This window comes from Phoca vitulina, unplaced genomic scaffold (genome assembly GCF_004348235.1).
Source record: "Phoca vitulina isolate PV1807 unplaced genomic scaffold, GSC_HSeal_1.0 scaffold7, whole genome shotgun sequence".
Lineage (NCBI taxonomy): Eukaryota > Metazoa > Chordata > Mammalia > Carnivora > Phocidae > Phoca > Phoca vitulina.
The window spans coordinates 24,831,519-24,856,129 of NW_022589710.1; the positions used below are offsets into that span (position 1 = coordinate 24,831,519).

Genomic DNA, 24,611 nt, shown 5'->3' on the forward strand with positions numbered 1-24,611 from the left:
GAGGGTCTCTGACGTTATAAGGGTTCTCTACGTCCCCAAATAGCCATGCGGCCTGGTGTACACAGTGTGCATCAGTGTGCTATGCTGTGTAGCCCGAACGAGTGTTTGTGGTGGATCCTGGTTCCTCGTCGGCAAGTGTACGTGTGGATCTGCAAGTATAGAGAAGATCCCAGGCTGCTGTGGGAATCTCCATGTAGTCTCTCCCAGAGTGGCTCCAAAAATGGGATGCAGTTTATTTTCTTTTAGACAGATACAGTGGGTCCATCGCAGTTCCTGTCCCCTTGCAGGGAGGGTGTTGGCAGGAGAAGGATGAGGTTCTGTCAGCGTTCTGTGTTAGCTGTACAGTTTTTAGTTCCTTAGTTGTAGAGACAGCCAACACCGGGGGGGTTGGGGAAGGGTGGTAGGGAGTCCCTTATCTCTGACTTAATGGGACTAACTCCCCAAGTTGACTGTTTCTGTACCGTTTAGGAAAATTAAACTAGAAAAACACCACCTTTAATGGTCAGCCTTTGAGTCTCGGTCTTTCTGTCCCGCACAGCTCTATGAAATTGCACACAATGCGTATAGGAACAAAGAGAGGGTCAAGATGGTGACCTTTCCCCCTGGTTTCCAACACAACTTCCTCTGTAGAAGCCCTACACTAATAAACACTGTGAGGTAAGAGTTGCTTTGCTAAATGTGATTATCCTTCTCTTAAAGGCAATTAGGGCTGCTCTGGCTTACTTAGACTGGGAAGTGGAAAAAGCATGTGAGCTGACCTAGGTCCTTTTTTTGCAGAGATTTCCTGAGTGAGCAGTGGGCATGAGGTCTGAGAGTAACAGAAATCTGCACTGAAGACTTGGTCCAGACACCACCCATGATGCATATTTTTCATGTAAAATCGTACTGGGCTGCTGGGATGAGCTGAAGTCACTGACATTTCTACAATTCACTTGCCATTTTAGTAAGGGAAAGCAGGGATGTTGGGCATTATTGAAAGTTGTCATTTAGCTTATCATAATCTACTTTGTGGAACAAACTGAAACCTCATTGTAGAGTATCAGAATTTGGTAAAATTTGGATCCCATCTAAAAATGTGTGGTTACCAAACATGCTGGGGATATCTGTGAATAAGGTGGTCTTTGGTTGGGACTTAACAGTATAAGAAAGGTACTCTAATGTAGTTAAGTAATTTGTGTTTCAGTTTAGTTAATTTAAATGGCATTAAAAAGTTCCCAGTATTTTCTAGCTTTTTGAATAGCCCTGGAGAAAGTCCTAGCATGCTACTCAATCTGCCATCAAATAACAAGTTTTGGCACTCATGTAGCCCTTGTAAATTGGCACTTTATTTTTAGCCCTAATACAGTCATACACTTTCCCTCCTAATTCCCAGAAATTCTTAACTAGATTATTAGCTAACAAAACAAAACAAAATCAAAGAATATTGCAAAAGTTTTTAAATCCAGTAAGAAGTTATTTTTTTTTCTAGAGACATTTTACAACTTACTTTCCATTGGCTTTGTTCACCCCATTGCTAGATTCATTGGATAGGGAAATCTTGAGATCTGAAGGCTCCATGTTCCAGATGTCCCTGGCATATTCCTTAATTGTTCGGTCACTAGAGAATTTCCCTGCAGCAGCTATATTTTTGAGTACCATTGTGTTCCAGGCCTTTGGATTCTGTAAAGAACACACATATATATGGCCCATGGCCTGAGTGCCCATCGAACTTTATGACAAATGCTAGGCCAAGCATATCCAAGCACATTTGAAGGGGAAAGATGACAGGAGTAAGTTGTAGTGAATCATAAATACATTTGTTTCACAGCTGAGAGCTAGATAGGGCAGATCATGCTTTTCTCCTGTTTAGAGTATATTTCTCTTAAGAACAAAAAAAAAAAAAAGTATTTTTCATTTTAAGAGAAACCATGGATGTAAATTCCCTAATTGGTAATTGTTGCTATGGTTACAATATTTTGGCATGCAAGCCATATTTCCCATGCTTTATTTTTTATTTCACATCCCTTTAAATTAGAGGGGAAGGAAGAGACTAATGTTCATTGTCTGCTAGATGCTGTGTCAAGAGATTTAACCTGTGGCTTAGATCATAGTTTGAAAAACACTACTCTAGAATGTTAGCTGCTGTGCAGGGAAACAATGTAACGGGACAATTTATTGACCTACTTCTCCTTTCTTGTTCTTTCTGAAGGTAGATGCCCCAGTTGATTTATACTGAATCCCAAATACTCTATCGGGGTTTCAAAACAGGATCAATTAAGGCCTTATCCTTAATAAAATATATTCTATCCAAATTTTATAATTTTTATGTAAAATAATATAAGAAGCTATTTATTTTATACCCTCATGATTTTGTAAAGAACTCTAAAAGTTCATTAAAAATGACCAGAACACAGGAACCTGGATGGCATAGTCGGTTAAGTGTCTGACTCTTGGTTTTGGCTCAGTCATGATCTCAGGGTTGTGAGATCGAGCCCTGCATCTGGCTCTGCGCTCAGCTCCTTGCAGTCTGCTTCAGTTTCTCTTTCCCATCTCCCTCTGCCCCACCCCCCCGCCCCTGCTCTCTCTCACTCAGAAAATTAAATACATCTTAAAAAAAAGAAAAAGACCAGAACATTACTCAAAGCCATCAGCAATGCATTATAAACATTTAAAAGAAAAGCCAAAACTATGATTATTCCATAAGGTACTGCAACACAGAGTCTAAAATTTGTTTATTCGGACGTTGAAAACTTGCTAAATAAGAGGAAAATGAAAGCTTCCTTTTCTTCACTTTCTTTAACTATTTAAATGGATAATGAATAGACTTCCCAACATGCTTCTAAGCCCCAAAATACGATAATTGTTATGAGTAAAAACTGCAATTAGCACTAATGAACAAGAAAGATTGAACCAAATGCTGGGCTTTGAGACGGGCATCTTTGGATTTGGGCCATAACATTAGCAAAAGAGACCCATTGTGCAAAACTGGCATTCACATTTGTCTTTGCCCTTGTCATATTTTCCTCTCCTGCTCTATTTATATTTCTTTTCCTCTTAGCCATTCTACACACAAATACAAGTGGAGATCAAGAGGAAAGAGCTAGAGTTGACCATTTTCTTTTGTCTTTGAGTTTTGAACTTTGAACTTTGAGTTCTTGGAGGCAGGTAGTGAGCCACTCAGCTTAATCTGAGTACTGCCCCTCCTTGCTAATGGCTGTTAACTTTAATTTACTCTGGCCTATACATTTTTGGGGGACTGGATATGATTCTATTAGAAGATAAGGTCTGAATATCCTAGATAGTTGCCTCATTTCTCTTTCTGGGTTGATTAATGGGGCCCTGTTATTTAGATTTAATAAAAAGAAACAAAAATTTTAATTAACCATAGTAAACTGGTTTCTTTTATAGGTCTTGGCAGTGTACTCACCATGTACAGCTGGCTGGCTTTTTCTTGACACTTGACATAGGCTTCATAGTCTGCAAAGACTTTAAACCTGTTTTTTGTGATTGGAAGGGAAAAACAAAACAAGAAAAATCTTCATTAAAATATGTGTGCTAAGATTCCACTTAAAATTATCTTTTGCTTTTTTTTTAAAGACTTATTTATTTGGGAGAGAGAGAGAGAAAGAGAGAGCACACACACATGAGCAGGGGGAGGGGCAGAGGGGGAGGGAGAGGGAAAGGGAGAGAATACAAGCAGGCTCCATGCTGAGCAGGGAGCCAGATGTGAGGCTTGATTTCATGACCCTGAGACCATGACCTGAACCAAAACCAAGAGTTGGATGCTTAACCGACTGAGCCACCCAGATGCACCACCCTCTTGACAAATTCTCTTTAGCAAAACACCAGGCATGGCTGGTTTACCAGACTTACATTTCTATTCACAAGAATTTTAACCAGCTCTCAACCTTGTATTCGTTCTTCCCACATGTAAGAATGTCAGCATATGGATGTTATCTGAAAACTGGGTATACCAGTGGAAAGAGAAAAAGAATCCCAGATCTGTGGGTCTTGTTCTTAAACCTTCCTGCATAGTTAGTAGAGAATATCTAATTTTTCAAGTGTAGGTTAGCTTTTCAGATCACAGATCTATGCTAATTACACAGATGTGTTGTAGTTGGTTTAGATGTTCTTGTCCCCTTTTCATGGCCCAAATAGCACGATCGTCTTGTGGGAACTCACCTGTCATAATAAAATAGCATGTTGACTAAGTCTTTGAAGAGGTCGGGCTGCTTGGGAGAGAAGAAGCCATTGTCAATTTGGTCAATGGCCAGCTTCAGCTCTGGAAGTGCCTCGTAATATTCTTTTGCCTCATACCTGTGGGGTGAGAGTGGGGGTGATAAGAAAAAGGCTCCGTTAGTGTGTGTGATTAACAGTACACTAGACAGGTGACTTCCAGGGAAAATGGCAGAGTAGGAGGACCCTAAGCTCCCCTTGTCCCACAGATACAGCTAGATAACACCCACAGCGGTGTAAATAACCGAGACAACAACCTGAAGAAGCACAGAACAAACTTTCCATAGCTAAATGTGGAGAAGAAGTCACATCAAAGAGGGTGGGAAGAATGGAGACGTGGTTGGGAGTTAAATGGACCCATGGGACTGTCCTCAGGAGGGAGGGATGCCGTGGGCATGAAGAGGGTAGAGAAACAGACTCTTACACTGGGGAGCCCACATGGGGAAGATGAATCCCCAGAACATTTGGCTTTGAAAACCAGAAGGGCTGAATTTTGTGAGTTCTTACCATCAGTGGGGCTTACCACCTGGGACTCTAAAAATCAGCAGGCTTGGCTCTGGGAGAGCGGGGACAGCTACAGGAAGCCACGTCCCTGCCCTTAAAGGGACAGCACAGCAAGCAGCCCCGAGATACAGTATAGAAAAACACCTGGGGTATACTGGAGGGAGATTTGCTTACTAACTCAGAGCATATGCTAGAGGGACAGGGATCGGGATCTTTAGGCGACTTCTCCAGGAACAAAGGAGCTGCTGGGCACTATTTCCCTTCCCTGCCCCCCAGCCTAGCCACCCGGACCCCTGTGGGAACAGTGCTGTGGCAGCACTGGCCGCCTGACTTGCTAACAGTGCGCCCAGCCCCCAGCTTCCTCTGCAGATCTGCCCCGCCAGTCAGGCCTCTGCTCCAGGTCCCCTCCCACAGCAGACCTGGGCAAACCTCGCTGGCACTGCCCACCCTGCCCCCGAGTTCTCCTGTGCTCCTGCCCCCTACAATGTGCTCTTGGCCGGAGCCCATCCAAAGTGGGGCCGTGAGCCTAGCTGTGTGCAAGCAGCCCCCACACGGGCCAGCACCACTCCGAAGTGACTCCTGCCCCAGGGAGGGGAGAAGACAACCACACACAACAATCAGACTGCAGCCCCAGCAGTGGGCTGAGCACAGACAGCTGGTCTGCCTCCAAGCACTGCCCGCCCATGAAAGCTTCTCAGGGGAGGACAGAGTCACACTTTGGTGTCATTGCAGCTCTGGCAAATGCCTGATCTGACTCTGCTCAAGCCCGAGGTGGCCCCAGCCTGGCTCACTAACAACACAAGGACCAAACTGTGCCTACAACAGGCAAAGAGAGCTGCTGCAGACAACTGGATTGAAGGAAAAAGTGGCTCAGCTACAATAGCAGGGTGTGTGCAATATGCATAGAGAACAGCCCTGAAGCACCAGGTTCTGATAAACAGGGCACACTGCACTGCAGGGCACTACCAGACTCTTCTTCATGAGGCCACTACTTTTAAGAGCAGGAGACATAGCCGACTTTCCCAACACATAGAAATAGACACAGAAAGTTAGGCAAAATGAGGGACAGAGGAAATGTCCCAAATGAAAGGACAGGACAAAATCACAGCAAGAGCCCTAAATAAAATGCAGATAAGTAATATGCCTGATAGAGATTTTACAGTAATGGTCTTAAGAGTGAATGGTCTTAAGAGAAAAGTGTGCAGGACCTCAATGAGATCCTTAACAAACGGAGAGAAAACATAAAAATGAACCAGAGATGAAGAACTTAATAAATGAAATTAAAAATACACTAGATAGAATAAATAGTAGACTAGAAGAAGCAGAAGACAGGATTAGCTACCTAGAGGACAGAGTAATGTAAAGTAATTGTGTTGAGCAGGAGAGAGAAAATATAGTAATAAAAAATGAAAATAGACTTAGGGAATTCAGCAACACCACCAAGTGTAATAACATTCATATTATAGGGATCCCAGAAGGAGAAGAGTAAGAAAAGGAGGCAGAAATTTTATTTGAAGAAATAATAGCTGAAAACTTCCCAAATCTGGTAAAGGAAACAGAAATCCAGATCTAGGATTCACAGAGAGCCCCCAACAAAATCAATATAAGGAGGTCCACCGCAAGACACATGGTAATTAAAATGGCAAAAAGTAGTGATAAAGAGAGAATTTTAAAAGCAGCAAGAGAAAAGAAAACAGTTATATACAAGGGAAACCCCATAAGGCTGTGAGCTGATTTTTCACTGATTTTGCAGGCCAGAAGGGAGTGGCATGATATATTCAAAGTGCTGAAAGAAAAAACATGCAGCCAAGAATACTCTGTTATTCATTATATAAGGAGAGAGAGTTTTTCCAGACAAACAAAAGTTAAAGGAATTCGTGACCACTAAATTCGTGACTACAAGAAATGTTAAAAAGGGGGTGCCTGGGTGGCTCAGTCATTAAGTGTCTGCCTTCAGCTCAGGTCATGGTCCCAGGGTCCTGGGATTGAGCCCCCCATCGGGCTCCCGGCTCAGCGGGGAGCCTGCTTCTCCCTCTGACCCTCTCCCCTCTCATGCTGTTTCTCTCTCTCTCTCTCTCTCTCTCTCTCTCAAATAAATAAATAAATAAAATCTTAAAAAAAATGTTAAAAAGGATTCTTCGAGTGGAAAGGAAAGATCATAAGTAGGAGTAAGAAAAGTAGGAAGCGCAAAAGCAGTGAAAATAAGTATATCTATAAAAATCAGTCAAGGGGGGCCACCTGCGTGGCTCAGTTGGTTAAGCATCTGCCTTTGGCTCAGATTACGATCCTGGGGTCCTAGGATTGAGCTCCGTGTCGGGCTCCCTGCTCAGTGGGGAGCCTGCTTCTCCCTCTCCCTCTGCCCCTCTCCCCTGCTCATGCTCTCTCTCACTCTCAAATAAATAAAATCTTAAAAAAAAAAATCAGTCAAGGGATCCACAAAATGAAAGGATGTAAAAAGTATGATACCATATGCCTAAAATGTGGGGTGGGGGGTGGAGTAAAGAATGGTTTCAAACTTAAGCGACCATCAACCTAACAGAGACTGCTATATGCTTAAGATGTTATATACAAACCTAATGATAACCACGAATCAAAAACCAGTAATAGATATGCAAAAATAAAGAAAAAGGAATCCAATGTATCACTAAAGAAAGCCAGCAAACCATGAGAGAAGAGAACAAGGAACAGAGAAGAACTATAAAAACAACCATAAAACAAGCAGCAAAATGGCAATATGTACATACCTATCAATAATTATTTTGAATGTAAATGGACTAAATGTTCAAATCAAAAGACATAGGGTGATGGAATGGATAAAAAAGTAAGATTTATCTATATGCTACCTACAAGAGACATACTTTGGACATAAAGACACATGCAGATTGAAAGTGAAATGGAGGGGTGTCTGGGTGGTTCAGTCACTTAAGTGTTTGCCTTGGGCTCAGGTCATGGTGTCAGGGTCCTGGGATCAAGCCCCATGTCCAGCTCCCTGCTCAGTGGGGAGCCTGCTTCTCCCTCTCCACCCCCCCCATGTTCTCTCTCTTTTTCAAAGAAATAAATAAAATCTTAAAAAAAAAAAAAAAAAGAAAGTCAAGAGATGGAAAAGCATTTATCATGCAAATGGAAGTAAAAAGAAAGGCAGGTGGCAGTACTGATATTGGACAAAATGGACTTTAAAACAAAGTCTGTAAAAAGAGACGAAGAGGCTATATAATCAAGGGAACAATCCAGAGAAGATATAACAATTCTAAATATTTATACACTCAACATGGGAGCACCCAAATACATAAAGCAGCTATTAACAAACAAAGGAAGTAATCAGTAGTAATCCAATAATAGTAGGGGACTATAACCCCCTACTTAGGATCAATCGATAGATCATCCACACAGAAAATCAACAAGGAAATAGTGGCTTTGAGTGAAACATTGGATCAGATGGATCTAACAGATATATTCAGAACATTCCCTCCTAAAACAGCAGAATACACATTTTGTTCAAGTGCACGTGGAACATTCTCTAGATCACATGTTAGGCCACAAAATAAGTCTCAATAAATTCAAAAAGATTAAAGTCATACCATGAATATTTTCCAACCACAATGTTTTGAAACTAGAAATCAACCACAAGAAAAAAATCTAGAAAGAGCACCAATACATGGAGGTTAAATAACATGCTACTAAACAATGAATGGGTCAACCAAGAAATCAAAGAGAAAATAAAAAAATACATAGAGGCAAATGAAAATGAAAACAGAGTAGTCCAAAATCTTTGGGGTGCAGCAAAAGCTGTTCCAAGAAGGAAGTTTAAAGCAATACAGGCCTATCTCAAGAGGCAAGAAAAATCTCAAATAAACAACCTAGCCTTACACCTAAAGAAGCTAGAAAAAGAAGAACAAGCAAGACCCAAAACCTGTAGAAGGAAGGACATAATCAAGATTAGAGCAGAAATAAACAATATAGAAACTAAAAAACCCCAATAGAACAGATCAATGAAACCAGGAGTTGGTTCTTTGAAAACATCAACAAAATTGATAAACCTTTATTCAGACTCATAAAAAAAAAGACGACTCAAACAAAATCAGAAATGAATGAAAGAAGAGAAGTAACAATAGACACCACAGAAATACAAAGGATTATAAGAGAATATTATGAAAAATTATATGGCAACAAATCGGACAACCTAGAAGAAATGGATAAATTCCTAGAAACCTATAAACTCCTAAAACTGAATCAGAAAGAAATAGAAAGTTTGAACAGACCAATTACCAGTAATAAAATTGAATGAGTAATCAAAAGACTCCCAACAAACAAAAGTTCAGGACCAGATGCCTTCACAGGTGAATTCTGCCAAACATTTAAAAAAGAGGAAGGAAAGCCTCCAAATTAATTCTAGGAGACCAGCATTACCCTGATACCAAAACCAGATGAAGACACTACAAAAAAAAAAAGAGAACTACAGGCCAATATCTCTAATGAACATAGATGCAAAAATCCTCAACAAAATATTAGCAAAACGAGTCCAACACTACCATGAAATCAAGTGGGATTTATTCTTGGGATGCAAGGGTGGCTGAATATTCATAAATCAATCAATGTGATACATCACATCAACAAGAGAAAGGATAAGAACCAGATGGTCACTTCAATAGATGTAGAAAAAGCATTTGACAAAGTACACCAACGATTCATGATAAAAACACTCAAAAAAGTAGGTTTAGAGGGAACATGCCTCTACATAATGGAAGCCATATATGAAAAACTAATAGCTTACATCATACTCAATGGTGAAAAACTGAGAGCTCTTCCCCTAAGGTCAGGAACAAGATAAGAATGTCTACTCTCACCCTTTTTATTCAACATAATACTGGAAGTCCTAGCCACAGCAATCAGACAACAACAACTACAAAAATAAAAGTCATCCAAATTGGTAAGGAAGAAGTAAAACTTTCACTATTTCCAGATGACATCATACTACATATAGAAAACGCTAAAGACTCCACCAAAAAACTACTAGAACTGACAAATCTCATAAGAGCATGGGATACAAAAATAAACATACATAAACTTGCCTTTTTATACTAATAATGAAGCAGCAGAACAAGAAATTAAGAATTCCATTTACAATTGCACCAAAAATAATAAAAGACCTAGGAATAAACTTAACCAAGGAGGTGAAAGACCCATACTCCAAAAACTATAAAACACTGATTAAAGAAATTGAAGATGACACGAAGAAATGGAAAGACATTCCATGTATATGGATCTGAAGAACAAATATTGTTAAAATGTCCATACTATCCAAAGCAACCTACACATTTAATGCAATCCCTATCAAAATATCAACAGCATTTTTCACAGAACTAGAATAATCCTAAAATTTGTGTGAAACCAGAAACGACTCTGAATAGCCAAAACAATCTTGAAAAAGAAGAAAAAACTGGAGGTATCACATTTCAAGATATACTATATAGCTGCAGTAAGCAAAAACAGTATGGTACTGGCACAAAAACAGACACATAGATCACGATTATCTGGTCAATTAATCTTAGACAAAGGATGCAAGAATATTCAACGGGAAAAAAAATCTCTTCAACAAATGGTACTGGGAAAACTGGTCAGCTACAAGCAAAAGAATGAAACTGGACCACTTTCTTACACCATACACAAAAATAAACTCAAAATAGATTAAAGACCTAAATGTGAACCTGAAACCATAAAAGTCCTAGAAGAGAGCACAGGCAGTCATTTCTCTGACATGTGCCATAGCAACAATCTTCTGTTTATGTCTCCTGAGGCAAGGGCAACAAAACAAAAATAAACTTTTGGGACTACATCAAAATAAAAAGCTTCTGCAAAGCAAAGGAAACTCTCAACAAAACTAAAAGACAACCTACTGGATGGGAGAAGATATCTGCAAATGACTTACCTGAGAAAGTTAGTATTGAAAATATATAAAGACCTATATAACTCAACACCAAAAAGACAAATAATCCAATTAAATAGGGGAAGAAGACATGAAGAGACATTTCTCCAAAGAAGACATCCAGATGGCTGATAGAAACATCAAAAGATGCTCAACATCACTCATCATCAGGGAAATGCAAATTAAAACCACAATGAGATATCACCTCACACCTGTCAGAATGGCTAAAATAAAAAATGTAAGAAACAACAAGTGTTGGCGAGGATGCAGAGAAAAGGAACCCTCGTGCACTGCTGGTGGGAATGCAAACTGGTGCAGACACTATGGAAAACAGTATGGAGGTTCCTCAAAAAGTTAAAAATAGAACTACCATATAATTCTACCACTGGGTATTTACCCAAGAATACAAAAACCCTAACTCAAAGGGATACATACACCCCTATGTTTATTGCAGCATTATTTACAATAGCCAAATTATGGAAGCAGCCCAAGTGTCTGCTGATAGCTGAATGGATAAAGAAGTGGTATACACATATAATGGAATATTACTCAGCCATAAAAAGAATGAAATCTTGCCCTTTGCAACATGGATGGATCTAGAGAATATAATGCTAAGTGAAATAAGTGAGTCAGAGAAAGACAAATACCATATGATTTCACTTATATATAAAACTTAAAGAAACAAAACAAACAAATGAAGAAAAAAAGAGAAAAGCCAAAAAAACAGACTCTTAACTACAGGGAACAAACTTACGGTTACCAGAGGGGAGATGGGTTGAGGGTGGGGGAATGGGTTAAACAGGTGATGGGGATTAAGGAGTGCACTTGCCATGATGAGCACTGGGTGATGTACTGAATTGCTGAATTACTATATTGTACACCTGAAACTAATGTAACCAACTACACCGGCCGTTAACAAATAGCAAGGACCTCATGCACCTGTGCCCAAGTCCCTTTCACGTTCACTTGCTGGGTTTAATAAAACTAAGCTGTGAGGAGGCTGCCCAGGCGCATGGGAGATGTTCTGTAGCCACATTTCACATGACCCCGCCTCAGTGGGATACCTGGGTGGGCAGGTGATGTACTGAATTGTTGAATTACTATATTGTATACCTGAAACTAATGTAACACTACATTAACTATACTGGACTTCAAAAATGAAACAAAAATAATACACTAGATGCTATATTAGCTGTGAAAAATGCACTCAGAAACATTAGCATTTACAGAAGCTATTATTATAGAGTTCAACATGAGTATCAATAATATTTGACTAGATCTGGAAAAATTTCCCCCCTAAATTTGATTAGTTCCTTATAACTGAAGACCCAAAGAACAGTAAATACTAAAAATAATCCAATCCGTTAAAATACAGTTTAATAAAACTAAGCTGTGAGGAGGCTGCCCAGGCGCATGGGAAATGTCGTGTGGCCGCATTTCACATGACCCTGACTCAGTGGGATACCTGGGTGGGCAGGCACCCTCCTGGGGGTGGGGTGGAGCACCTGCCCAATAAGGAGGAGCTGCTCCCTTACCCTTTCTTGTCCAAAGCGGCCACATCATCTACTCTCATGCCAAAGATGAACAGGTTCTCTTCCCCAGCTTCCTCTGCCATTTCCACGTTGGCCCCATCCATGGTCCCGATGGTCAGGGCCCCATTCAGCATGAATTTCATATTGCCTGTCCCTGAGGCTTCAGTGCCTGCAGTGGAGATCTGCTCCGACAGATCTGTAGCTGGAATGACTGCAAGCAAGGTATATTATAATCAGTGATTCTGTCTCTCTAGATCTCCTATTGTATCTGAGTATTTATCTAGCTGGCCTGTTCTGATCATTAAAGTAGTCCATGTACATCAAGGTAAACATTCATATGGTATGGAAGGATGATCTCACTCTTCCCCTTGACTCAGGCAACTGCTTTTGTCCATTTTTGATGTGCTATCTGGGTGGTGATGGCCACAGTGCTAAATAAGTATATGCTCATACTACTCTTCCTTGGTCTGTAAACTCCAGAGAGCACCTGTTATGCTCTTCTATAAAAGCTGACACTACATTTCTCTTCTTCCTGCTCTTCCTTCCAATTTTTGTTATGGTTTTGTTTTTATTTCTTCTGCTTGATAACTTATAAAATAGATTGAAACTTCTCTTTCTTGATCTTTAAAATTAACTTATAAAATAGATTGAAACTTCTCTTTCTTGATCTTTAAAATTCAGTCTCTCCTGACTCTTCCTTTATAATCTGAGGAAATTGGATCCTCTGCATTCCTTCCACTTTCCACCTCCTCCCTCCCTCCCGCTTATATGGCAGAGAAATGCACCCGGTGCACCTGAGGTGTGCCTGGGGCTAGACACCAAGCCTCTGACCTTTCAGCCTAATTTACACACAAATTAGTGCTGCCACTCCTTCTCCCTCTTTGACTTCAAAGGTCAGAACCAATTCTCTGTTTTACTTTGAAGGCTTATTTGTGGATTAGGTATCTCTTCATTTGCATCGGTAGGAACCTGGCTCTTCTCTTTCTGCATACAGTCTTAAAGAGTAACATCAGAGGACCCAAAAATACCTCAAAAAGAGAAAGGTCTGTTTTAAATTTGGGACTGGGGTGAATGCACAGTTGGCATCTGCATGTGGACGGTGCTTTGTAAGCACATGATGCAAATAAGCAAAGAGAGCAGTGAGAAACGGATGTTGGCTTTTTGCCAGTCTAACTGTCCCCACGTGGGAACTCCATGCGTGATCAGTCTAAGCACATCTAAGCCTCATGCTTGGCAGCCTGACATCTGTCCTCATTCCCTGTTGCCACGTGAACAAATGACAGCCCTTCTTCATTCCACGAAGTGACCAGAGGAATATCGGGGGCTGGGGAATTGGTGTTCTGTTGCAAAACTGGAGTTGGGAATGGAAGACCCTTTCTTTTCCTTTGCTTTGTAGAGCCCGGTCTGCACTTTGCCCAAACTTCAGGGCCACCTCCTGCAGCACCCAACTCTGGCTAGCTAGCTGGCAGGAAAATGCACTTGCAAAGGGAATCGGTGATACTGACTCCCGGGACAGCAATCTCATTGTCATCTGGATCATCTCCAAGACTCTTAGCCTAGGCCATAATTTTGCCCAAGAGTGACACTTTCTATTCTAAGTTACTGACCCCCAGAACCTAGCTACCTCATTTTTCCCTACCATGTAACCGTTCCCGAGAATTTGCCCTGGCCCTGCATGATTTGGGATGAGGATACTACCTTTTTCAGCAAGAGACACTCTGTAGTTCTCCAAGAAGATGACTTTCAACTTGCTTCCAACCACAGGGTCATTGTTCACCACCTCTGCCACTGAGGTGATGAGCTTTATGATCATTTTGGCCATGTGATATCCTGGGGCAGCCTTGGGGAAGAACGGGAAACACACGGTCGGCAGGCAGCCATGATGAAGTGGAGAAATGGCACTCTTGCCATTTCTGGGCCCCCGCATCCCCAGTGAATAGAATGAGCTTACTTTGCCACCGATTATGACTGTTCTGGGCACGAATAACTTCCTGGGGTCTTTCTTAATGCCTGAAAAAGATTTAGGAGTGGGTGGAATGGAGGGCGGGTGTGGGCTGGGGTGGCGAGGCTCCCGCCTCCAGGGGGCGCGGCGGCCGCGGGGTGACTCACGGTTGTACATGGTGACCACGTGCAGGCAGTTCAGGAGCTGCCGCTTGTACTCGTGGATGCGCTTCACGTGCACGTCGAACATGGAGGAGGGGTTGATCTTCACTTTGTACTCCTTCTCCAGGAACTGGGAAAACTTGAGCTTGTTCTCCTGTGGAGACAGTGCGCCATGCCGGAGCCCTTTTGACTCGGAAGCATCAGCAGCTGGTCTGCTTTTAAAAATGGGGGGGGGGAGCTTCATAAACCCTCAGAACTAGTGCCGCCGAAGGAATCCACACCGGGAAGCCTCACCTGCTTCACGTTGGCGATTTCTCGGAGGAAGACGTCATCGTCCAGGAAGCCCTGCAGCTTCGTCAGCTGGCTCAAGTCTTTCACGTAGTCTTCCCCGATTTTCTTTCAGTTTAAAGAAGAGGTGATGTTAGTCAGGGACGGCAGTCCAGCGCACCTGCGCAGTTTCCGTCAGTCTGTGGCAGGCGCCTACATCAGGACAGCTGACTAGCGCGCCTCACAGAAGAGCCTGGAAATGCTGGCTGGGAAGAACCCTCTGCTAGGATCTTAACTGTAGTTTCAGTGGCAGTAAGTGTTAAAAACAGGAGACCTACCTACAAGGAGTAACACAGAACCCAGGTTCTACTAGTTATTTTTATCACCTTCGCTTACTAAATAGGGCCACCATCTTCCATCTGTGGGCCACAGGAGTACTGGCAGCCAGCTATGGAATCTGTGGACCCCTTGTTTAAAAAATTAAGAATTTCAAGCAGGCTAGAGCAGAGAATTCAATCAAGCACGGAGCCTTGTGGGACAGCACACGTCACCCACTGAGGGCTGGACTGGATTCTCGGATTATAAGAGCACTCATCCACCTGTAGCCTTGCAGTCAGGCCTCCCCTGACTTCCCCCTTACCTCCGCTATTAACTCCGCCAGCCCTGGGTTGCAGAGTAAGAGCCAGCGCCTCGGAGTGATCCCATTGGTTTTATTCTGAAATTTGTCTGGTTCTAGCTCACTGAAGTCCTTGAATCTGGAGTCAGAAGAGACACATCGCTGAATTTGAAAGAGCAGGTTCCTGTTACATTCCAGAAGCCAAGTGTAGGCTTAGAGAGATTAAAGGTGGTGGTGGTGGGGGGGGGGGGGGGCTGGCAGCGCTACTGCTGTCATTCTAAATCGAGATCCATTTGCAATTCAACATAATTATAAGAAAAACTCCAAATCAAGTCACCTCCATATGATTTCCTGGCACTGACATATATACCAGATTTTCAGTAGGTTTTTTTTTTTTTTGGCTCCTACATCTAGAAGTAGGATGGTTCAGAGAGGAAGGCATTTTCTTTTTGAAAAGAAGGTTACTTTGTATAGAAGAAAATACTTTTGCACATTTTGACAGGGCCTTTCTTCATCCCAAAATGCATCCCTGCATTTACTAGCATCAGTGCATTAACAGAGCAACGTTGGACCCACCACCACAGGAATGGAGACTCACACTTGGGTCTTCACAATGTCGGAGTGAATTTTAGCCACGCCATTCACAGCATGGGAGCCCACAATGCAGAGATGGGCCATGTTGATCCTTTTGCCTCCTTCCTCTTCAATCAGAGACATTCTTCTCAGACGGTCGACATCTTTAGGAAACAAGGCCGCAATTCTCTAGCCAAGGGAAGAGAAAGGCCTTGCTGGCCACTCAGGTTTTAAGCGTTAAGATAATGTCATTCACTTCCCCAAAATCTCTAATGGAGCAAATATGGAACTTCACTGCCACACAGAGGGGCTGGGTTCACCCTGGGGAGATGCCATCCTCCATTTTAGTGTTTTCAAAAAAGTGTCTTTAACAGAGCCCCACCCAGTCTTGAATACTTTTGATGTATCTATGACTGGAAGATGTCTGGGCCTCCAGTTTGGTGGGAGGGAACACTGCAGCCACCCTTAACATCTCAAGACCTCATTCTCAAAAGGGGTAGGAATCTCTCAAAATGACTTACATCTAAATGCTTCTGATTTATCTCATAAATGATTTGCAAATGTCGAGGAAGCAAATTTTCCACCAGCTCTACGGGCCAGCGCTCCAGAGCCTCTGGGAGCACCGTGTGGTTGGTGTATGCAAAGGTCTTCTGGGTGATCTCCCAGGCCTGAGGGAAGGAGAGAGGAGTTAGCTGCTTCCCTCTGCAAGAAGGCTGCCCTGCGGGTGCACACCCAATCCCACAAGACCAAACATTCCCTGGCTCCTGCCGGTCTGCAACAGTCAGACACAGTTAGACACATTCAGTTCCACCAGGGTCCAAATCATCCAGAGAATGGGAATATGGTTTTTTTCTGGGGTGGGGGGGGGAAGCAGCCATTTGTAAAACTGTCTGAGAAAACTGAAGACAACATACTGATAAGTCTTCTCTACTATCCTAACATGCCGTTTATTAAAAGCAAAATCTGAGCAATACAAACAAGTAATGTTCCGAGAAAAGTACACAGTATGTTTAAAATACTGATTTGCAGACTGGTGGGGACACATAATTAGCTGTGTTCTGAGGTTGGAGAATTTAATTTAGAATCCTTTTCGACACAGAAACGGCAATCACAGTGTAAGTCTGAGCTACGGAGCTGGGTCCCATTAGGAATGTATTTACTTATTAGTCTTCCTCCCTGTAAAGCTGTAAGGACAGAGAAATGTTAGCACCAGGCAGACTTCACCTTTAACCATTGGAAGTGAGCAACAGTAACTTATTTTGAAAAACTGTAAAAGGAGCTTTTGGCAAAATCTCTGAACCACAGATATACTATTAATTAAAGGAAAAGGAAGCCAAACTATCCAGACCTTGGACCAGGGCAGTTTTTCAATATCCACAAAAATCCTCATCAGCTCAGGGATGGCGAGCGCGGGGTGTGTGTCATTCAGCTGGATGGCAACCTGTACGGGGAAAAGGCATCAGCGCGCGGGTGACGGATGGCCCGCAGTCTGGCTTCCTTACCCTCATGGACGTCTGCACAAAGCACCAAACAGAATGCCCACCCTCGCTGAGGCGCTTTAAGCCTGCCGCACCTACTCAACTTTTTTAGTACTGAGAAAGGGGAGTAAATCTGATAGGAAGTCCTGATCCCTCATTGTCTCTGTCCATGTTCGCAGACAGAATACTTGCCTGGTCTGGAAAGGCATCGAACGCAGTTTTGGCACTATCCGTGGAGCAAAACTTGGAGGCTTTGAAACGTCGGATGACATCTTGCAAGGTAGCAGCCACCACAAAGTACTCCTGCTTCAATCTCAGCTCCTTCCCTTCAAAAAACTTCAAGCCAGAGAGACGGAGTGAGAGTGGTTCACACTGTGAGGCGTGGCCAAAATATGCCAGAGATCTCCTGCCCAGAGAACTTTAAGATGAAAGCTCATAGGACATCTGGAGGAAGAGGGCAGGTTGAAGGCCAAGCATCAGGCTTTGCTCTTTCCTGAAGTGTAAAGGGATTTAAAGAAGGCATACAGGATAAAGGGAATGGGAGACAAGACAATAGCAACAACCTTTTTGAAGCTGAAAAATAGATGGGTGAGTGGTAATTGGGCCAGAAGACCCAGGAAAACTGAATAGAAGAGAAGAGCCAAAAAGCAATTAAATTTATGCCCCAAAGCCCCTAAAGGCTCAGGACTTGGCAGCACCGGTGCCCTTGGAAGTAGGGGAGAAGATACAGTAAAAGGTCAGCCATGAGCCTAAGCAGCAGCTGGTGTCAGACTTCACCCCCAGTCCCCCCCAGCTGAGCAATCTCTTTCCCCAATGCAGGCAGAAGCCCAATGTGTATTCTCTGGAGATGGTAACACAGGGGCCTCTGGGCTGGAGAGAGGCATGGAGAGTCGAAAGCAGGGGTACCACTCTGTACTGAAAATGTGGGGAAGGGGTTTAAGTGAAAGTTTATGTGCTGAATTGTTGAGACTCTAGGCCTTCTTCTCCCAACCAAATTTCAGAACCCAGGCAGTGGATATCAATTCTGCCAGGAAGGAAGCTGCAAGAGCCTTCCCTTGAAGGTGATAAAGATTAGAGCAAACAGTCCTGCACGGTGGGAACCTCAGGCAAGATCATGGAGGATGCATCTGAGAACTCATGACCGTACCACTGAGGAACTTAAGGAGCACATCTGAGATTCTGCACTTTTCTTATAGATGATCAGAAGACTTTAAAGAGCTTTAAGCAAAGAAAAAAATAACTAGCTGCAGAGGGACGACAGTTGCAAGATTCCTGGAAGAGGGACTCATGTCTGGAGGAGGGCTATGGCCAAGTTGGCGAGAGTGAATGAGTTTGCTTTTGTAATTACAGTACAAAAATGATTTATCAACTCGTACTTAAAAACAGGCATGACCCTGACAGCTACCTTTTACTCAATGAATTTAGTTAACTTTGCACCCCATGCTAACTCTGTGTCCCCTATGAATTGCCATAGATGGTTATTTCCAAGTAAAGTTAGGTTTGGTCCTTACTGAAGACAGGAGGATTAATTTCAAGCCCCTTCCAGTTAAATAATTCTGCAGGCTGGGTTTGGCTAGGCAGTGCTTGGAGGGATTCTTACTTTAACTTACCACGAAACAAAACGACTTTTTGCTTTTGGGTCAGAGATTTTTCTGACATGTACTGAAGTCACAATGTCTCTCTCGAAGGAAAAAATCACATATACCATAAAGTTTCTGAAAATGCTGCAGCAAACAGCAGAGTACCAATCTGGTTGTTTCTGAGACTTATTATTAAAAGAGTAATCATTATAGCTTCAAGAAAATAATTTTACCCACATATAAGATAGAGCTAAGTATATTTAAACCAACTAAGAATCCACAGTGGTCATCTGTGATGCAGTTCCAAGTTAAAATTTTTTTTTTTTTAATTTTAGCTAAGCTATTTTTAGTGTAAAATTGGGAATAATCACCTATGAGAAAAAATTTCATGAGATGAATATGTGGCCTAAGAAACAAGCGTTTGCTCCTGGGTGTGCTCTGAGGTCCAGACCCCACCTCGCCTGAGCGTAGAAGGCTGGGAAGAGCCTGTCAGCGAGGGGAAGAGGCCAGGCAGGAAACCTCCAGGGTCTTCTGCCTCTGTGGAAGAAACTTCCATTTGGAAAGGGGGTAGTATTTTACCAGTGCTTCACTTCATCTTTTATATCCAGGTTTTGTTTCGAAATGTACAGACATAACCTCCTAATTGGTTGTGAGGTCACTAGTCAAGGGCAAAATACCAATTCTGACTTCATGTATTGTACAAATTTGTTTTCCTTACTTGGGTGGCAGGGGAAATCTAGACAATTCAGGAAGAGATATGGAGATTATAGTGCATTTAAGGAAAAAAAAATCAGTATTGAAGATGTGCTTTATGGGCTATGGAAAAGTGCTTCTGAAATAGACTGCTTCTGTTTCCACTGAGAAAGCAAGCTCGACCACTCACATTATCATTGGGATAGAGGACCCGGGAGATGTTCTCGGCCAGATTTCGGTCCAGCACAGCCTGAATGTAGTCTCCAACGTTAACTGAGGGGAAGGTTAGAAAAATGAATAAATAGATAAGCCAGCCACTGTTATCGAAGCCCCTTGACCTCACCTGATGCTTGCTGTGTACCACGTGGATGTAGGGATTCCTACAACTCCTGAAAATCCAAAAGGATTTCCACAACCCTCCATGCTGTGATTCGCATGAGAGTCTAAGAGGGCCAGACTGCAGGACTGCTTTTAAAATGTCCTCCGCGCATGCTCCATACAATGGCTGCTCACTGGAGAGCTCTGATCAGAAACTCAAAGCTTTTCTCTCAACTAGCGATACTAACTAGCGATCAGAAAGATTACACGCACACACACTGACACACACAGAAACCATTCATGTCCCAGTCCCCAAGATCCTTGTTTTGTGCCCTCTTTTAGAGCTGGTGCTGATCTGGTTGCCTCTGAGATCAGAAAGATTAAACACACACGCACATTCATGAGAGCCCAGGCTGTACTCACAGTCTCTGAGGTTAAAGTCATTTGGCGCCCGCGCGGACCAGAGGCGCATGGTGTTGACGGTGTTATTCATATACCCAGGCACTGGGGTGTCATATGGCAGGGCCAGGACCACCTGTGGGATTAAACCGAAGCAGCTGCTCAGTTTCCCATGTGTGGTGACGTAGGCTGAACAGTGGGCCGGGACACAGCAAGGGATTACAAAATAATAATCAGCGTAAGTTTAGTGTAGGTAATTCAGTGATTCTGATTTCAAATACGGATCAAAATCAATGGAATGGAAATATATGAAGATAGATTATAGATGATATTGAAAATGCTATGCAAGATTTTTCAAAGTTGCATGAAGAAGAGTTATTTTAGTGGGCTTACAAATCAGCTGATAATTAGCTGAGATGGGTGTAAGAGGTGAGCTTTGGAAAATCTAACTCAGTCTGTGACAGTCACTGAAACAGAGAACAGGAAGATAACTGCGTTGCATGTGAATTTAAAATTTATGTGGGAAAAGACTCACTTCTGTTCCCTGCCTCATCAGTCAAGCTCTAAGGAAGGGGAATGACAGACTGATTGTGCTGGAGGATGCTAGAGATCATTTCGTGCAATCCACTCATTTTGGACATGAGAGGAATGAGGCTGAGAGAGAAGTGACTTACCCACAGTCACAGTCAGTGGTAGGGTTGAAACGTACACAAATCTCTTTAATGTGGTCTGCTGAATTATGAACGAACGAAGCATTATAGCCTGTATCAGTCAATCATATATACTCAGTCATGCTTCCATGAAGACCATGACCTCGAAGTAATAAATCACCCTTCTTTAAAGACTTTTACTAGAAAATAAAAGTCTCTGGAGATTTTTAAAGCACGTTGTGATCCATCAGGAAAAGGTGTTTACAGAGTGGGGGTGAGTCTGGGTTCAAACATGATTTGTCCTTCTGACCCTTGAAGTGTAATTGAGGCAGCTGGGGAAGCACAAAGCTCGGATGTCTCTTTAGAGAACTTCAGGCACAACTTACCACCTGGGAGATCGAGCCCAGCCGAGCTGAGGTTTGTTTTCTTAGGGATGCTCCCATTGTGGTGAGATCTTGAGAGCTAGGACTTGTCTCATGAGCAATCTTTAACCTCGGGCCCCATCAGCCTGGCTGCTTGCTCTGAGTTATAAGGCCCACTGAGGCTCTTACTGAGGATCGTCTTTCTTTCCCCCTTTCTCTTCATAGGTGCCATGCCTCCTCCTCTCCCCACTCCCTTCTGTCATTCACAGGCATTGCCCCACTATGGCACTTGCACTTCTAATTCTCTCTGGTGTCTGTTCCCCAGAAGACCCGAGCTGACACACGAGTGAAATGGATTGCTCGGTTTATTGGAAGCTGCCCACAGCATGTGCACACCATGCCTGTCCTCATGCTCTCTGACCTCACCAGCTACAGACCTGGGCCTGACTTGGGCAATGGCTTCCAGAAATCCATAAAGTGCTGCACGGCTTGGGGCAGCTCACCTTGTATTCCATCTGCCCCATAACATTGCCTTTGTGGGCACAGAAAAATATACTGTCTCTAAATGAATTTCTGGATATATTATGAAAATGTTTAGGGGTGCTCTGTAAATACAAGGTAGCTCAACAGTTGGACCTAGTGTAAACAGAATATTTCCAGGATTGATTGTGTAAACTGCATACATTTAAATAGCTCAGAAGTCATTGGAAGTTTTAGACACTAAAACCTACACCAAATACTCACTAGTTTAATGCCAAATACATATGTGAATTCTTTGGGCATATTAATGATTGATTTGTTTGCAGCTCTCCTAACTGTATTTGTAACCAACTGCAACTCAGATTGTGTTTTTTTTAATACAAAGATTTTTTTTCAGCATTGTTGAAAAGTCCATAAATGTCCATCAAAAAGAGTCTAATAGAATAAATAATAGGATATCAATGCAATGGAATTCTGTATCATTAAAATTATCGTATAGCTATCTATTAATTAGTATTGAAATTGTTCACAGTGTGTTAGCAAGTGAAAATGTTACAAAACAGTATAGTAAAATCACATTTTAAAATATATATTTATATATGTATGATGAAATGCATGGGAAAACTTTTAAAAACTGATACACTAACAAATCAGTGGTACTTTGAACTAAGGGATTACAGGTGATTTTTATTATCCCCCTTACGATGATTTGTATTTTAAAAATCTTCTTCAGTGAATGATAGGTATTTATATTACTTGGCTAATTTAAATAACGTGCAATAATTTGAGCCATTTATTTTCTGACTGAAGCAAGGACTGGAAAAATATACCCAAGCAAGGAGGGCATACATTCAAGATTTCTGAGAGTTCTCAAAAAACATACCCGCTATGCTGGGAAGATGCCAGACCTACACAAGTGAATATAAGAGCACCGGACTAACCTGGCCCTGAGAGTCGAACGTGCGCAGCGGGAGATCGACTACCTGGAGTACCTGCGAGAAGCTGACGGTGTGCGTGGAATCAGAGGACAAGACCCTGGCAGAAAAGCTCATCCGAGAGGCGGAAGAAGAGAAGAAGGTCGGGACTCTGCTGAATGCAAGTAAGAGAACTGTGTCCACACAAACGCAGCACAGGTAGGCGTCTGGCCAAGTGGGAGAGTAAGAACTACACGTGTGGTCTTGGGTGCAGGCACTGGGAGAGAAACCTTAGCAGGGAACAGGTGTCTGAAGGAAAAGTCAGATTGTGTTCTATTGTTTAACCAAATTTAGAAAAACAGAAAGAGAAACTTATCTTGAAATTACAGTATTAGTTTATTCCTATTATACTATCATGACCTATTTTAGCTTCTAATCTGCTATTTCCTATGTTGAATAAATTCATCCTCAGATAGAAAAATCATTTTTAAATAGTCTTATTTTTCTGAACTGTGAAGAGCTCTACATGGATTAGCAGAATAAATTATCAGTTTAAAAAGTCAACTATAAAATGGGTCTTGATTCTTCTAAAATAAAGCATTTATTCATGGGGAATAATCCGCAAACCAAATGAATTTAGCATTACAGTACTGAATTTCACTCACAATTTTGCCAACTAAAAGTATTAACTTGCTCTTTACCATTTCCTTAAAGGAAGTCTTTCCTTTTAAAGACTGGCCGGTGACATATCCTTCCCAGCCTGAGATCATATTTATTAAGCAAATATCTCAAGTAGAGCCTCCAAAGATTGGACAATGCAGTCTAGTAATTAATAGGGGTTATTAATCAGGAAGTAAGAAGACAGCAGAGCACACAGCATCACTGGGGGTGCTTAGAAGTGAATTGGTCAGCAACAAGGTAATGCTCAAATCTAGTGGCAGGATGAATACCTAGCCATGAATTAAGTCCACTTGGATTGACACCAGCATGATTTCTCTAGAAGTGATTTTGCACAAAATAAAAATATGGTTTGCAATATTTTGTATTATTTTTCTTGACTTTGCAATGAATACAATTTTTGGCAATCCTTTCAATAAATACTTTAGCTTTAAAACATTTACCCCTGGTAAGTCCCAAGTAAATGTATCTATGGCAGTGAGGTAAGAAAGGACATTTAAATTTATTTAATCTTGGTATCAAAAACTTTATACAAAACTGGAGAGGAAAGCATACTAGAATTACAGAATTGATTAATCTCTGAAAAAGCTGATTGCAAAATGACCGATAAGTCACTTGACCTTGGGGAAGTCACTTGTCTCTTGGTCTCAGCTCCCTTGTTTCCAAAGAGTGGGTTCACTAAGAGAAGGAACAGATTTATTGATAAAAACATACTCTATTATTCAATACATAATATACTATCCTCACTATCATATACACATCATCCTCTATGCTATGTCTTCACTGTGCTATAGTATACAGAATACTCAGCATGAGGACACTCTGAATACCTGGGTGTCGATCCATCTGGTCCCAGTGTTGGTGTGCTCTACTTTTCCATAGAAGTGCACGGGCAGCATGAACTCAGGCCGGGCCTTCTCCCAGGGGTTTCCATGTCTGAGCCAATCATCTGCCTCCTCTACCTACAAAAAGGACACGGCTGAGAATTTATTTTTCAGGAGATGTGGACCTTCCATTATCTCAAATCAAATTATCTCAAATCAAAATATCTTTTTTTTTTTTTAAAAGATTTTATTTCTTTATTTGACAGAGAGAGATAGTGAGAGCAGGAACACAAGCAGGGGGAGAGGGAGAGGGAGAAGCAGGCCCCCCGCCGAGCAGGGAGCCCGATGCGGGGCTCCATCCCAGGAACCTGGGATCACGACCTAAGCCGAAGGCAGATGCTTAATGACTGAGCCACCCAGGCACCCCTCGAATCAAAATATCTTTGACTAAATCAATGCAAGAATACTGTTTTGGTAAGAAAGATTATTGATTCTGTCAAAC

General features: G+C 42.1%; 2 protein-coding genes across 5 annotated transcripts in view; one reads left to right on the forward strand and one right to left on the reverse strand.

Moving 5' to 3' along the window:
- Positions 1 to 3,560, forward strand: part of ABHD12B (abhydrolase domain containing 12B) — a 29,952-nt gene extending 26,392 nt beyond the window's left edge. For 3 of the 4 annotated variants that reach the window (XM_032405088.1, XM_032405089.1, XM_032405090.1), the window contains 2 exons: positions 539 to 657; positions 778 to 2,480. In XM_032405088.1, the coding sequence (XP_032260979.1) occupies positions 539 to 657; positions 778 to 805 (147 nt within the window). In that variant the 3' untranslated portion in view covers positions 806 to 2,480. Of the gene's footprint in view, positions 1 to 538; positions 658 to 777; positions 2,481 to 3,387 lie in introns of those variants that run through there. The other variant, XR_004299543.1, reaches the window with a different exon arrangement.
- Positions 1,306 to 24,611, reverse strand: part of PYGL (glycogen phosphorylase L) — a 41,212-nt gene continuing 17,906 nt past the window's right edge. The window contains exons 5-20 of the mRNA XM_032405087.1: positions 24,116 to 24,247; positions 20,226 to 20,337; positions 19,675 to 19,757; positions 17,404 to 17,547; positions 17,082 to 17,174; positions 16,255 to 16,401; positions 15,759 to 15,922; positions 15,185 to 15,299; positions 14,572 to 14,673; positions 14,284 to 14,431; positions 14,126 to 14,184; positions 13,873 to 14,014; positions 12,178 to 12,385; positions 4,162 to 4,296; positions 3,407 to 3,473; positions 1,306 to 1,659 (exon numbers count right to left, since the gene is read on the reverse strand). Of these exons, the coding sequence (XP_032260978.1) occupies positions 1,483 to 1,659; positions 3,407 to 3,473; positions 4,162 to 4,296; positions 12,178 to 12,385; positions 13,873 to 14,014; positions 14,126 to 14,184; positions 14,284 to 14,431; positions 14,572 to 14,673; positions 15,185 to 15,299; positions 15,759 to 15,922; positions 16,255 to 16,401; positions 17,082 to 17,174; positions 17,404 to 17,547; positions 19,675 to 19,757; positions 20,226 to 20,337; positions 24,116 to 24,247 (2,028 nt within the window). The 3' untranslated portion in view covers positions 1,306 to 1,482. The remainder of the gene's footprint in view (positions 1,660 to 3,406; positions 3,474 to 4,161; positions 4,297 to 12,177; positions 12,386 to 13,872; positions 14,015 to 14,125; positions 14,185 to 14,283; positions 14,432 to 14,571; positions 14,674 to 15,184; positions 15,300 to 15,758; positions 15,923 to 16,254; positions 16,402 to 17,081; positions 17,175 to 17,403; positions 17,548 to 19,674; positions 19,758 to 20,225; positions 20,338 to 24,115; positions 24,248 to 24,611) is intronic.